This window comes from Hyaena hyaena, unplaced genomic scaffold (assembly GCF_003009895.1).
Source record: "Hyaena hyaena isolate Hyena2069 unplaced genomic scaffold, ASM300989v1 scaffold_615, whole genome shotgun sequence".
Lineage (NCBI taxonomy): Eukaryota > Metazoa > Chordata > Mammalia > Carnivora > Hyaenidae > Hyaena > Hyaena hyaena.
This window is the reverse complement of record NW_024081248.1, coordinates 750,972-765,636: the sequence shown is the minus strand read 5'-3', so window position 1 is coordinate 765,636 and position 14,665 is coordinate 750,972. Positions and strand designations below refer to the sequence as shown.

Below are 14,665 nucleotides of genomic sequence, written 5' to 3'. Positions count from 1 at the left end.
CTTATTTTCCCTTGCTAGGCTGTGAGCCTCCTGAGCCCAGGGACTATACTCTTTATGTATCCCAATTATACTACTTTATATCAAAACATTCATATAGAAGGTACTCAATTTTTTTCAGAAAGGGGATCAAAGAAGGGAGAATTCTTTTATGGTACTGGGTTACATCTCCATTTTAATCTGTTGTGACTCTTGGATCTGAGGAAGGATTAAAATAATTTTGTTTCTATAAATATTAACCTCCTCCTCATTTCCATCCCCAAGAATCCCTGATATTCAAAGAATTCCTCAGCCTAAAAAATAAATAAACATAGAGTGCCTTTCATTTGCTTCATCTGGGGTTCTCAATGCTAGCTGAACATTAGACTCACCTGGAGAGCTCCTAAAAATGACAGTACCAGGGCCCTAGTTCAGAATAATTTAAGCAGATTCAGTGGGGGTGGAGCACTGGCACATCATCTTTCCTAGTTCTTGCAAGAGCCCCACAGGATAGGTGCTGTTATCCCCATTTTCCAAATGAGAAAACTGAGGCTCTGGAAGGTTGGGAATCTACCCATTATACACCTAATAGGAGATAGAACAAGACTGGTCCCCAAATAGCTCCCAAATGTGTGCTGTTTTTGATAAATGTTCTCCTTAATATATTTTAACAACATGTGAGGTAGCACCACCAAAAGCCCTAAGCTGTGGACAGGCTGGCATCAGATACAGAGAACCATTCATCCACACACAGCAGCAGGAGGGGACCTTCACTTGCCCAAGCAGAGCAGGCACAAACCTTAACTGTCTCTGAATTGTGAACTGTCCTGTTACATCTCGGCACCATGACCAGGATGACTGTTTTCTCTCAGGAAGCCAGAAACTTAGGGCAGCAAAAATGACTTAGGGCAGCAAAAATGACTTAGGGCAGCAAAAATGACTTAGGGCTGGATGGCCAGCCAAAAGTCAACATCTTTTGTAAATATTCTTGAATTTTGAAAACTTTTAGTTCCTGAATGATGCTGCTATGTATTTAGATTTCAGTGAGTCTAAGTGCATGGGATAGGCTTTGATTTTTAAAAAGATGGATTAAATGAATTGATACGAGTAAGCCAAAAGTGAGAACAGCTTGCCTATCATCTCTATTTCCTTACTTTCACTTGATGTATTCCCTAGACAAAACAAGAAAACTCAAAGCAACTCTCAAAAAGACTGAAGAATTCCCCCTAAAGATGCCCATCTTTATTAGAGAATTTAATAAACATTTTCCCCCCAAATGTTGCACAAATGGCTACTTTTTCCTGCTATTCTGAAGCTACCGAGACATCTTGGGGCGAGTGGAGTCGCCGCCAGACTCTCCGGGTTATGGTGGAGGCAGACTTCTTTCCCCAGCTTGTGGCTGACTGGGGACAAGCCTTCCACAATATGGATTTCGTTGTTTGAACTCCCTCAGCTCAGCAACGCCCCTTGTCAGAGCACAGAGCCTATAGTTATATCACCGATCAGCCCAGGAAACAGCTAGTCATGAATCACAGAGGCTCATGGATTTCGGCCGAACAAAGAACTTCAGCTCTGGGAAACTTTCTGGCTCAGACTTTCTCTCCGTCCCAGTGGAAAAGCAGGTAATCTCCAACCATCCTGTAGAAAACCAGTGCAAGGATCACACAAGGCAGGTGTATACAACCCAGCCATGGCTTTATCTTCTCATATCCACAAATGCTATTTTTCATACCAGCTGCATCCTAAACCCTGAGTTAAGATGGTGATTAGTGGTGGTGGTGGGCGTCTCAGTAGGAGCTTTCTTAAGAAGAAAGGGCTTTGATTGAGCCAATGAAAGCTGTTGCCAGGGAACCAGATGCCATGAACAGGCCACTCCAACAGCGCAAGAATACAAACCGGGAGTGCTGGACTGAGCATTAAGTGTACTTGGCAGCCGAGTCCTACAAGGCCTGTTAACCCTTTGTGCACCTAACTATGTCTAGACAGTGAATCAGGAGAAGGATTATCATAAAATCTTAAAAGCCACTCTTGCTCTCAGTATCTCCCATTGGAAGTCATTATTTCAAAGAAGTTCTCCCTGCTTGACTAACAACTCCCCTGGGACACCTGCTTTAGAGTGGGTTGGCATTGGAGGTGGGCATGACTGAGGGCTGGCTATGAGGTCATGAGGTTCTACAGAAGGCACTGCTCATATCTGACCACACTTGTTACATATGACACGATCCAACTTGTGATAGAGTTTTATCTGGTGTTTCGGCCCCTAGGCAAGGGATTCTGCTGCCTCAGGTGAGTCTGTTCTGTGAGATGAGAAGGAAATACTTCCCTTCTTCCTTAAATATATACTTACAGAGCCTCCTGAGGCCAGCCTGAAGTTGGCAGCCCCTGCCCCATTTTAAGATTGTTCTGAGGAACGTGGGTACAGGCTGGCTCTTAGGAATATGGGGGAGCAGGCAAAGCTTCTGTGGCTGGGTCTCCCAACCTACCTCCCAAGGGATACCGTCCTCAGTCTTGCCCCACCTTCTCTCCTTCTTTCCCTCACTCTTCCCCCATCCATCCCAAATTCATACATCCACTCTGGGTCCCATTCCTACACAGTGTGTTTAATTCAGTTTCTATAGAGAGACTTGCATTTTAACTCCATTCTCAGGGAGACCTGACTTTCCCAAAGGAAACTATAAAAGTTGAATAAAAGACAGGGAGGTCTCCTGTGGGCTAGGGGCTCCTGGGTTCACAAGGTGAACTGTAGCAACGCATGGGCCTTGAGATGAAGGCTCTCCCAGAACGCAAGCTCCCTGATGCCCCTTCCTCTTCCTCAGACTGTCAGTCCCTGCTCCCTGGGACTGAGGGTGGGGACACATCAATCTGTACATCAAAACCTTACCAATGTGGGCAAATGGTGGGAAGAGAATTTGTGTATAGCTTGGCTTACATAACACATATGTCCTTGAAAAAAAATACATGGTTTATATATCAAATTAATATTTCTCTAAAATTATTAGCAGACAGTTTACAATTTTTACTTTGTGGTGGTTAGAGAGTATAAAAATTATTCTCATCACAGAATTTAGAAAATGAACTGGAAGTCAGGTGACTGAGCATTGTCTGATTGTGCAGCTCAGCAACTTAGACTTACTGTCTACTCAACATGAGATTCCCTACCATGAGGAAATGACTTGCAGAACATCATTTTGTATAGTAAAATCTCGCTACTATGTGCTAATGGTGGAGAGAGAATTCATGTGTATTCTAAATTATGGAATGAAATTTTCTGTTAAACAATAATTTCTATGTATTGAGCACATATTATGTACCAGACATTGCATTCAGTGCCTTACATAAATCATCAATTTGTTAATTGAATAAACATCATCATAACAATATTTGATGAAATTCAAAAGAAGAAATTTTCCTACAACCATACTAATGACATTGATAAAATATTTTATCTTCTTATTCTAATGTTCAAGTTATCAGAATCCATGTACTTTTGATGAACGGCATCTCCTCTGAGATTATCCCTTTAGAATTAAAATCACCGCTGCTCTCATCACCCTCCACAGGTTGGTTCCTATGAAGGCTTGTTACTTTTGTCCCCAGTGACTGAGTTGCTAGCCAGAACAGTGATTGATTTTCCCCATGTTATGAAAGTTCCAAAAATGTGTGAGTTTTATTTTGTCTCCAACTTATTATCTCCCCACCATAAATTTAAAAGCTTGCCATTACTGTGAGCACTCCTACTAATAAAATGAAGCCCTGAGCAAAAGCATAGCTAAGTATTTTAGACTCCCAAAACAAACCCTTCAGAAAGATCTGAAATAAATAGATCTTCAGTCTCCTCCCTCCTGAACTAGGCAGGCCATGGGGTGATAATTTATACATAAAGAGAGAAAGGAAGTAGGGAGTCATCACTTTCCCTTTCTATTATTTTAGAATATTCTTTATTGCCTTTTGTATTTTCTTCTTTCAAACCTGACCTGCACCACGTGAGAAATTGGCCCAAACCTCTGAGCAAGCCAAGTAACTTATCCTCAGCAGGTCCGTGCTTCTTCCAACAAATTTAGAGAGCTGTATGCTACACACTGATTTTCTTGGTGCCCTTACAGCCTTTGAATACCAAGTTTTTGTTGGTCAGTCTTTGACCTACAGCTTTAAGCTTTGTGCTATAGGCAAAGTATAGCCTATTAAAACAGGTTTTGATCTAATTATCTTCTTTTGTATATCTTTCCTGCTGGCCCAAAGATCATTGCACATCTCTATGGGCATGTGAAAAAGCAAGCAACAAATTTTTATGCAGCTCCTACGATACGTAAGGGTGCTATGGGAAGTACTAAGAACCATAAGATATAGTCCCTACCTTCCAAAGACTTACAGTCTAGTTGGAAGTATAAAACACATGTAAATGGAGACTTAACAATGCAAGGTGATACTGATTGGCATCGACATTGCCTGTATTTTAAAAAATCCTTTGTTTTGACTTTCTCCTACAACTTGTCTTTGGTGCTTGTGATAGATAACTATCGATGACTCTATCAACCTTCCTTCCACCTTCCCTCTAGAGCAAAAGGTTGAAAACCTGAAAATGTGATTTCCAACATTCTCATGCAACTAGATTTGCAAGATAAAGTGAGAAGAAGCAAGGTTGGAGAGATAAGAGTGTTTTGAGGCCTTTGCACAGCCAGACACAGATATGGTGTCCAGTCACCACCTTTGTGGCTGAAGAGGGCATTGTGGTGACCTCAGACATAACAGTTTACTGACTGCTAGATTTTAACCATGATATAGCTTCTCAGAAATAGTTTCTACAACTTTGTTGCAGAAATGGGATGAACAACAGACTGGGATGAGGACCAAATTTGGACAAGATCCCATTTCACCTCTGGTTGGCTCTGTGGCTTTGTGCAAATCATTTAATCTCTCTGTGCACTGGTCTTTCCTCTTTGGGTAACAAGGGCAACATCAATAACTCTTCTTGTAGGCTACCCCTCCAGATGATTACAATTCCTGGAAAACACTATCATACTGCCCTTTAAAGTGAAATGAGGATCCTGACACTATCCCACAGGCCACTTTCCTAGAATGGCATCCACTTACCCTGAGTACTTTGGAGCAAGGGACAAATTCCTGGATGCAGTAGGAACATGGCCATTGAATAACATCTCTTTTCTTTGTTTCATGTGGTTTCTATTTATTTACAGAGTGCCATGGTTATTCATGATGCTTTACAAACCATAAAAACAAGGTCTCCACCCTATAGAATTTACAGTGTAATTTAAACAGACATGCTGCATGGGCTGACAGGTCAGGCATGCCAGGAGATGGTGTTGGTGTTATATAACATGGGTGTGGAGGGTTTCTTCTTGAGTTATAAATACTTTCCAGTTACAAGGGCCTTTCATCTGAGATTCCCCAAGCACTTTAGAATTGCAGTAACCTTGATCGCTTTCTAAATGGACTTTCCATAAACTGCTTTGGGGACTGAGTAAATGCTTTTAAATGTCTATTAATTGATCTGTATATCTGTTCATTGTCCATATTAAACAGCAAGGATGTAAACATGACAGTTTAGGAGAAACCTGCTTTGGGTTGTGGTCTGACTGCTCATAGATTACAACCCCAAAGAGACCTGGGAGCCTTGTCACAGTGTTGGGAGAGCCAGATGGGCACCTGGGTATTTTGCTCACTCATCCTAGACTCAGCAAGGTCACTTCCTGGAGTTTGCCATGTATGGGTGAATTAACAATTCAGTCAAGTGAGCTCAGAGGATGAATTTCCACCGGAGAAACTTGGAGTCATTCTTTGGCTGACAGTAGTGGTTCTTATTTGGGTCCCAGTCACTCTGTCACTTCCTTCTTGTGCTCTTTACTCTCTTCCCTGAGCAACAGCATTCTCAAAACAGCAATATTTGTATTTCATTGCAGTTGGTATAGAGTTTCCCCTTCTATGTCTCACTCAAAATCATTTAGCAAGTGATTATTCCTGACAAAGTTGACTAATTCATTCAAATCCAAGAGAAGGTTGGCCTGGGCTACAAGGTTCTACAAGTTCACCTGGAAGTTTATGAGATAGGCATTCCTCATCCTATCCATTGTTATATTGTTCTCAGAGTTATCTTTCTAAAACCTGGTGGAATCCCATTACCCCTTGCTGTAAAAAACCTACTTGAATAAAGTATGTCAATTATTTGTCAGTGAAAATGGAAAAATAAATAAATTAAAAGAAAAAAAAGAAATCAGTTCTATTGGAATTCACCCACTTAAGCCTACGGTAAAAAGAACCAAGTTTTATGCCCTACTACAAACAACACAGCATAGAAATGTTTGAGACAACAAACACTATAGTATTTTACACAGTCTTATTAAAGAACAAGTAGAACTAATGTCATACAGATTACTCTGAACTACTATGTTTTATGATATGTTCCATGTAATTTAATTTTCGGTAATGGATTGGGGCTGTTTCTTCCTTTGAAATTCAAAATAAATCTCATTATGAACCTGTGAGGAAAACAAACTTCAAGTCTGAAGTTCTATGAAAACATGAAGGTTAGAAAATGACATGTGTTTTAATGACCCAAATGTTTGAAATGATTCTACTAAAAATACCTAAGCAATCTAATTCTGAATCCTGTAACTTTCCATGTTTTGCTGATTTTACCTCAAAATCCTTCACATCAATTCTTTTTGTCCTTCTCCCACTCTTACATCTCATAAAATAATAAACAAACAAACAAACCTGAAGAACAAAGTCCAAAGTGCCCTAACAAGGCACATGTGGCCTTCATGACCTTGGCCAGCTGGCCTGATTTTCCAGCTTCATCTCTGTCCACATAACCCATGGCTTTGGCTACACCAAAGCAGTTGCCCCTTCTCCAAAGATCTCAGACTTTCCTGCCATGTCTCCTGCAGGGTCCTCTTTCATCTTCTCTCCCTGCCATACACTGCTGTCCATTAAAGCTCACCTTTAATATCCCTTCCCTTAGTAGCCTTCTATGAAGGCCCATCACACATCACCTCCTCACCTCTTTTCCTGGAGCGCCTACTTATCTCCATCTCCATGATCATATCTGTCACATCGCCTTTCAGGTGCTAGTTCATAAATGCCTAACCTTTCTCCCTGCTGGGAGCTTCTTGAGGGTAGGGACTATGTACAGTAATATATATCAATTATAAATATAATTACAGTAAATTTTGTTGAGGGTCCTTTCTGCACTTCAAAGGCACAGAAAGGGGAAGAGAGGGAGTAACTGTAGCTTAAGATCCCTGTAAACTGGGGCGTTTGGGTGGCTGAGCATCTACCTTCAGCTCAGGTCATGATCTCACAGTTTGTGAGTTCAAGCCCCGCATGAGGCTCGGAATTCTCTCTCTCTCTCTGCCCCTTTCCCCATTTGGACTCTCTCTCTCTCAAAATAAATAAATAAACTTAAAAAAAAAAAAAACCTTGTAAACTATTTGGAAGCCTCATTTTGTAGAATTTGTCTTACCTGCTGTAAGGAATTTACTCCAAAGTAATTACAACCAATTGGCCTTCAGATTATAAAGTGATAGATCCTGTTTTTTGTTTTCTTTTCTTTTTTTAATTTTAATCGTGGTAAAATAAACATAACATGAAATTTATAATTTTTATCATTTTAAGTGTACCATTTAGTGACATTAACTACATCCATGTTTTACAATTATCACTGCTGCCCATCTCCAGACCCTTTTTTATCTTCCCAAACTGAAATTCTGTACTCATTAAACACTAACTTTCCATTCCTTCCTCCTGCTTTCCCTGGAAAACACCATTCCACATTTTGTCTCTATGAATTTGACAACTCTAAATATCTCATATAATTGGAATCATGTAATATTTGTCCCTTTATGACTAGCTTATTTCACTTAGCATAATATCTTCAAGTTCCTTCCATACTGTAGCATATGTCCAAATTTCTTTTCTTTTCAAGGCTGAATAATATTCCATCATATATGTCATGTTTTGTTCATGCATCTGTCAGTGAATACTTGAATTGTTTCCATGTTTTGGCTATTGTGAGTAATCCTGCTATAAACATGGGTATTTAAATATCTATTTGAATCTCTGCTTTCATTTCTTTTGGATTATATAGCCAGAAGTAAAATTGCTAGATCATATGGTAATTCTGTGTTTAATTTTTGAGGAATTGACATACTGTTTTCTATAGTGGCTGCACCATTTCACATTCCCACCAATAGTGCACAGGGGTCCTAATTTCTTTGTATCCTCACTAACATTTTTATTTTCTGTTTCATTTTGTTTTGTTTTTAGTAATAGCCATTCTAATGAGTATTAAAGTGGCATCCACTGTGGTTTTGACTAAATTCAGTTTTGGGCCTCTGCATTTAATATCCTAATTTTCCATGATAAACCCAATCTAACTATATAGCATGACCTGCATTTCTTCCTCATAGACTTGAGACTGCCTCTTGGGAAAGTTGCCATCGCAGAGGGAGATCTAAAAGGCAACAGGACCTGTAGGGGCACCTGGGTGGCTCAATTGGTTAAGTGGCTGACTCGGGCTCAGGTCATGATCTCACGGCTCACAAATGTGAGCCCTATATCAGGCTCTGTGCTGACAGCTCAGAGCCTGAAGCCTGTTTCAGATTCTGTGTCTCCCCCTCTCTCTGCCCATTACCTGTTTTCTCTCTCTCTGAAAAATAAATAAAACATTTTTAAAAAGGTTCTTTGTTTTTTTAAAGGTAACGGGTCCTATAGCTTGTTGTACTTCTTCACACAGATCAGCAGGGGGGGACTCTCACAGGTTGCCCTGGAGGTTCAGCTGACAGAAGACAGGGCAGGTTGGTTTTCCACGCCAAAGCAAGGCCCTAGATCACCAGCAAAAAGATCCTTTGGTTTCTTGACACTCTTTCCTCATAGTGTTCTGTCCTCATAGTGTTCTGTCCTCATAGTGTCAGCATCAAGGAGAACCAAGCAGCCCAGACTACAGCCATTTTTCTCAAAGGAAGTGCCTCTGGTATACAGACTGGGAAAATTCTGCATCATGTAGGACAGTCCTACACACTGCAGAACATTTAGCAACTCAGACCTCTACTTGCTAAATGCCAGCAGTGGTCTCCAGTCATTGTGATAACCAAATGCCCCTCCCCCACCTTTGTCTCCTAAAGTAACCCCCTCTGGAGATTGCAAGTTGTCCAAGTGAGATATGCAAAGGAATCTGGAGATTCCTGGTATCTGCACTCAAAGCAGCAACTACCATAAAAAGACCTCATGTCCAGTTGAGGAGATGCTGGAGCTTAGCCAAGGAAAACGTCACAGGTTGCTTTAGGTGACCTAGGCGACTCCTCTGAGTCCGTTAATGGTTAGTTGACAGTGAAAAGCTTGCATATTGGGAGAAAGGGAGAGACACTTTCTAAAAGCAAGATGAGTACTATAACCAAAAAAAAAAAAAAAAAATATCCCAACATCGCCCCTGCTCCTGCAATCAGGACTTGAAATCTGAGCCTAGACCTTCCCTCCCCCCAGTGTGTGAGCACTGCCCTCAGCAGTCTCTCCCTTGTCTAGGCTGATTTAAGAGACTTCACTTCCCTGTGCTGCCATAGCAACCAGGAAACAACCTCTGCTCACAATGGGAAGGATGGTGCCGTGGCCCAGATCTGTGGATGCACAAGGCCGGTAACAGAGCAACAGGACCAAGAGACAACAAGACCACAGGCGAAGAGGAGAGAGAGGTTGCCCAGAGAGTAGACAATCCAGAGCTAGAGGAGTCTGGGTTTGCAGTTTATTTTTTTCTCCTGACAAAGACACACACTGTCTAAACTGTGTGGCTGGTTGTTATTAAGAAGCTTCTGTACGAAGGAAAAATGTATTTAATAAAAGGCCCAGTGTTTGTGGTCTTCTAGGGCTCACTGCTGAGCTCAGGAAATCTTGAGGTGTGACCAGTTTTCAGCCTTCAAAACCAAGATGAACTGCCCTTGAGAAGGGTGGTCAGAAGGGAAACATGTTCACGCTCTCTCTCCTGAGCCGGGGACATGGGAAGTTGGTCCAGAACAAACAGAAGCTAGAAGTCTATTTTGAACCAGAGGTGAGTCTTACATCTGAATAAAGGCATATTTTGGGGGTGGGAAAGGAATGCTCTATTTTTCCATTTGGGGCTGAGCCATGTGTGTTTTGGTTCTGTTTGTTAGTGAGGCGGTGGGGGTCGCTGGTAGACCTTCCCTCCTTGGTGAAACTCAAGAAAATAAGGAAGTTTGCTTGTACATTGATATTGCCATTGGGACCCTCTTCCTTCTCCTTGGACACTAACTTACAGCTTCATTTGCTTTAGACTGAAGGAGATTCCAGATTGTCTAGAATTCAGATGGTTTGGTTCAAGACTAGAATTTCCATGTGGGTTCTAGGCAAGTTGATGGCTGTTTGGTTTTGAGAAGTTGTGCTCTGTGGTTGTAATGTTGTATATGTTTGTGCCATTTCAATAGCTTCCTTGAACTTTCTGAAATTCAACCCAGAGGGTGCATACTTAACATAGGCCAAAAAAAATTTAATAAACAATAAAAATAGATCTCATTTTAGAAGATCTTAAAGAGGTGGCAAAATTCCCTTGTACTGGAATTTTATTCCATTGAATCTTGCCAGGAATAAGAAATCCAGTGGGATTCTTTGAAAATTTTTGGATCAACAGAGATTTCCATTGTCTTGGTAGTTTGTCGTTGATATTTGACCTTTGCTGTGTTAAAAGATATATGAAGTTTCAAAGGACCTCTGTGGCCAATGGCATTTACTTACTTACAAGATATGCAACTACTTTATAGGGTCCTAAATAGCCAAATTAGGTAATGTTACATAGCATCTGGAATATATAGAAATTCTCCCTGTGTACAGTTGAAGTGATGGTTGGAATGGTTTTCCCCTATCTAAACTGCCAGCTAATCCAGTTCTAATTTCAAAGTTATCTTCTGCTCTTGATGATTTTGACTACCTACTTGCATACCAGGAAATTTTGACTGGTCTGTAACCTACACTCTATACCCTATTTAAGACTCTGGGCATGAATGGCTCTCCTGAAAGTTGTAGGGGATAAAACAGAACCCTGCTCTAGTTTCTACTGATTCTGAGGTCTGGTGAATAAAACCAGTTGCTAAGAAGAATGGTTGTTCTGTGATACCAAGGGAGCATCCAGAGAAACTCAATCACTAAAAAAATGTCAGGGCACCTGGGTGGCTCAGTCGGTTGAGCGTCTGACTTCAGCTCAGATCATGATTTCATGGTTTGTGAGTTCAAGCCCCACATCTGGTTCACTGCTGTCAGCACAGAGCCCACTCGGATCCGCTGTGCCCCCTCTCTCTGCCTTTCTCCCGCCTGCACTCTCTCAAAAACAAACATTTTTTTAATTTAAAAATGTCAAACAGCTTGCACAAGTATTATTGCTATAAAGGGGCCTTGGATCAAAGTGGTTTCTTTCCATTGCAGGATTACTTGAACTGGAAGTCCCCAGAAGATTATGTCCTGGTCAGCAAACCGCAGGATGATGGCATTGCCAATCAGCACACCTGGAGCCTCTTTCTTCCTAAAACATTCAGTACTAGAAAAGGAGCCCTGATCCTCTACTCAGAGGGTTTAGCCTTATCAGCATGGACACCTGAAGGGACAAGAAAAGGCCCCTACCACCCCAAAGGCCACAGGAAGAGGCTGGGTTTTGAACTGCACACACTTCAGGACCTCAAAGAAGCCATCCTGGCATATGGAAGGGGACAGGTAGGCAGAACAGTCCTGGGTTTGGGGAAGGCGCTGGCCTATGTGTCTAGAAATCCAGTAGTAGCTTTGTCTGTAATTTCTCAGACCCTAGAGAAAGTATGAAACCCTCAGACCTCCATTTCTTCATCTCTAAAATGGGATTGTACTCTTGGCCTTATCTGCCTCACTCAGTTGTCAAGAGGCTTAAATGAGATAATGTATGTGAAAAGGCTCTGAAAGCATAAAGGGCTCTATGACCATCATTTTGTATTTTCCTTTCTGTTAGAGTAACACAAACCCCTTTTCAGCCTCAGACAGATCCAGGCCAGCAGACATTTCATCAGAATCCTTGAAATCCTGTTTCATAGCCACAAGCATCATCATCACACCTCTGATGTTTTTGGCTTTGTGGAAATGAGAGGGAGAACATTTTAAATATTTACCTTGAGCCCTTCAGCATCTGCAGAAGTTAATGAATTTTTCCATTCTGAATTTAATATTAAGGGAAAATCCCTGTGCTCATTTTTCTGATTCATACCTTCTAATGTCTTATGAGATGTCCACATGGCCCCTGCTTTACATAACTGCATGCATCAGCCCTTTGGCAAGGCCATGTGAGAGTCTTGGAAGATGTGTCATTTTACTCAATTCTAAGTTATAGATGCTGGGTCACTCCCTAGTTATTTTTTTTAAGTTTATGTATTTTTTGAGAGAGAAAGAGAGTGAGAGAATGAGAGTGGGGGAGAGGCAGAGAGAGAGAGAATCCCAAGCAGGCTCTGTGCTGTTAGCACAGAACCAGACATGTGGCTTGAACTCACAAAACTCAAGATCCTAACCTGAGTTGAAATGAAGCCCCAGTTGCTTAACTGCACCACCAAGGTGCCCCCACTTCCTAGCTTAAAAGTCTGTTGGCTTCTCATTCCCCATGGGATAAAGTCATTAGCTACCTATACCAGGCCCTTCACGCTGACTTTCTCTTCCATATCCAGCCACATCTACCTCTTGTTCTTACGACCATCTGAACTATGAACCCAAGGCCCTACCCATACGAATAGCTTACCATTCCTCAAACACTTTGTGCCCTTTCCTGACTCTATGCTTTTGTATCTGCTTCTCCTTCTCCTGCTTACCCTTCAAAATATGACTCAGATGTCATTTCCCCAGTCAAGTGTTCTCCACTTCTCTAGGCAGAGATATCCCATTGCTCCCTCCTCCGTGAACATTCCCACACAATTATATATTACCATTTATCACTTTGTCTATCTGTCACCATCTCCTTGAGGGCAGGGACCATGTATAAGTCATTTCCAGAAAATAGTGAGTATCCATAAATATTTGTGGAATGAGTAAATCGATCACGTAGGATACTTTCAGTGTTTCTTACATCGTCTTCCAATATCATTATTGGGTAGCGTATCACCTACCCCACCCTATGCAGAGCTTCCAAAATGAAAGATTCCTCTGCCCTTTTTCCTTCTTTCAAAATACAGAGAAGCATGTTAACTAAAATTTAAATAAAGAAATATGCTATTATAAAGAAATAGAGAGAAGCTTAATGACTTGGCCAAATACCCAATTGTCCTTTCTCTTAAAATCATCAATTCTTGGGTGAAAGGAAACCAATTATTGTGGAATGTTTACTATTATTTTATAGCTATTATTTTATTTAATCTTCACAGTGACCCTGTGACATATGGTTTTTCTTGCCCCCTTTCATAAATGAGGAAACTGAGGCTTAGAGGAGTTAAGTGATCTGGCCAAGGTCTCAGAGCTAGTAAATGACAGAGCTAGAATTCAAACCTGGGATTGCCAACCTCTCCAGGGCAGGCATGCTTTGCACTTGTGCTGTATTGTCCGTGGGCTTGGAAGAGCCTCCAGATGTTGCTGTGCCAGGACTTGGTCTGTTTGCCTTCACATTCATTCCTCTCCTTTACCTTACTTTGCTCTACACAAAAGTAGGGTTCACCACAGACTATATATACTTCCACAAACATCTGTGTCAACTGGCTTCTAATTGAATTTGCCAGTGAAAGACATTGGAAGGAGATTGGAGAGAGAGAAGAGAAAAGCCAAGGTATGTCTCCCCTTCCATTCTATCTGTAGGTGGTGAGAAACACCTGCATCACCTCTGTGGTCCTGCTCCTTACAGATAGGCCTAGTGTGGCTCCTTGCCAGGTTCCTCCAGCTGACCCCACCTACTCCTTCCTCTGTCCTTGAGCCCAGGGATGGTGCTGGCTTCCCAATGTTACTAATCTCAATGTTGCTTCACCATCTTTCTGGCTTCTGAGCTCTCTAATCAACTGTACAATAAATTTTTGCTGAGTTTAAATACTTAGAGCAGTTTCTGTTTTCCTGGATGGACCCTGCTATGTAGGCTAACTTATTGTCAAGAGTAAGAATACCTTCCACAGCTTTCAGACACTTGTCTATATGGCTTAAATATTTCAGGCAGCAGGGATATTTTTATTTTGTAAAGTAGAAGAGTCTATTTGGGGATGGCTTCATTTTGGGTTAGACTTGGGCTCAGGAAAAAGGGAAGTTCTTGTCTTCCTGTGGTACCCACTTAACCAGGTATATAACACACACCTGTAACAAAACAGTAATACTGTAGTCTATCTCCAGATGGGTAGAAGAGAAATGGTGTAAAGAAACTAGAAAGAAAAGAACTAGTTACAGGGTAGAAATGTAAGATTAAAGGATGCCATAAGTTGAAATAGGAGGAGGAACTTGAAGGGATTTGGGTTTGAAGAAAATGAACAGCTTGGAAGAGGAGAGCTTTGTGAACTGCAGACCACTATCTGATTATGAAAACTACAGACTGGCAAGAAGCTTTTAAAATCATAATATCCTGTGCTGGAAAGGCTCTGGGGAAATGAACCATCTCATATATTAGGAGCACACATTCACATGACTTTTCTGAAGGGCATTTTGGCAAAAGCCTATGTAATACTCTGATTCAGCATTCTACTTTTAGGAATTTGCC

At 41.3% G+C, this 14,665-nt stretch overlaps 1 protein-coding gene across 1 annotated transcript in view; it reads left to right on the top strand.

Annotated features, from left to right (window-relative positions):
- The first annotated feature begins 9,870 nt into the window (after positions 1-9,870).
- The window catches only part of KIAA2012 (KIAA2012 ortholog), a 109,294-nt gene continuing 104,499 nt past the window's right edge, over positions 9,871-14,665 (top strand). Inside the window, exons 1-2 of the mRNA XM_039257403.1 lie at positions 9,871-10,033; positions 11,419-11,703. Of these exons, the coding sequence (XP_039113334.1) occupies positions 9,950-10,033; positions 11,419-11,703 (369 nt within the window). The 5' untranslated portion in view covers positions 9,871-9,949. The remainder of the gene's footprint in view (positions 10,034-11,418; positions 11,704-14,665) is intronic.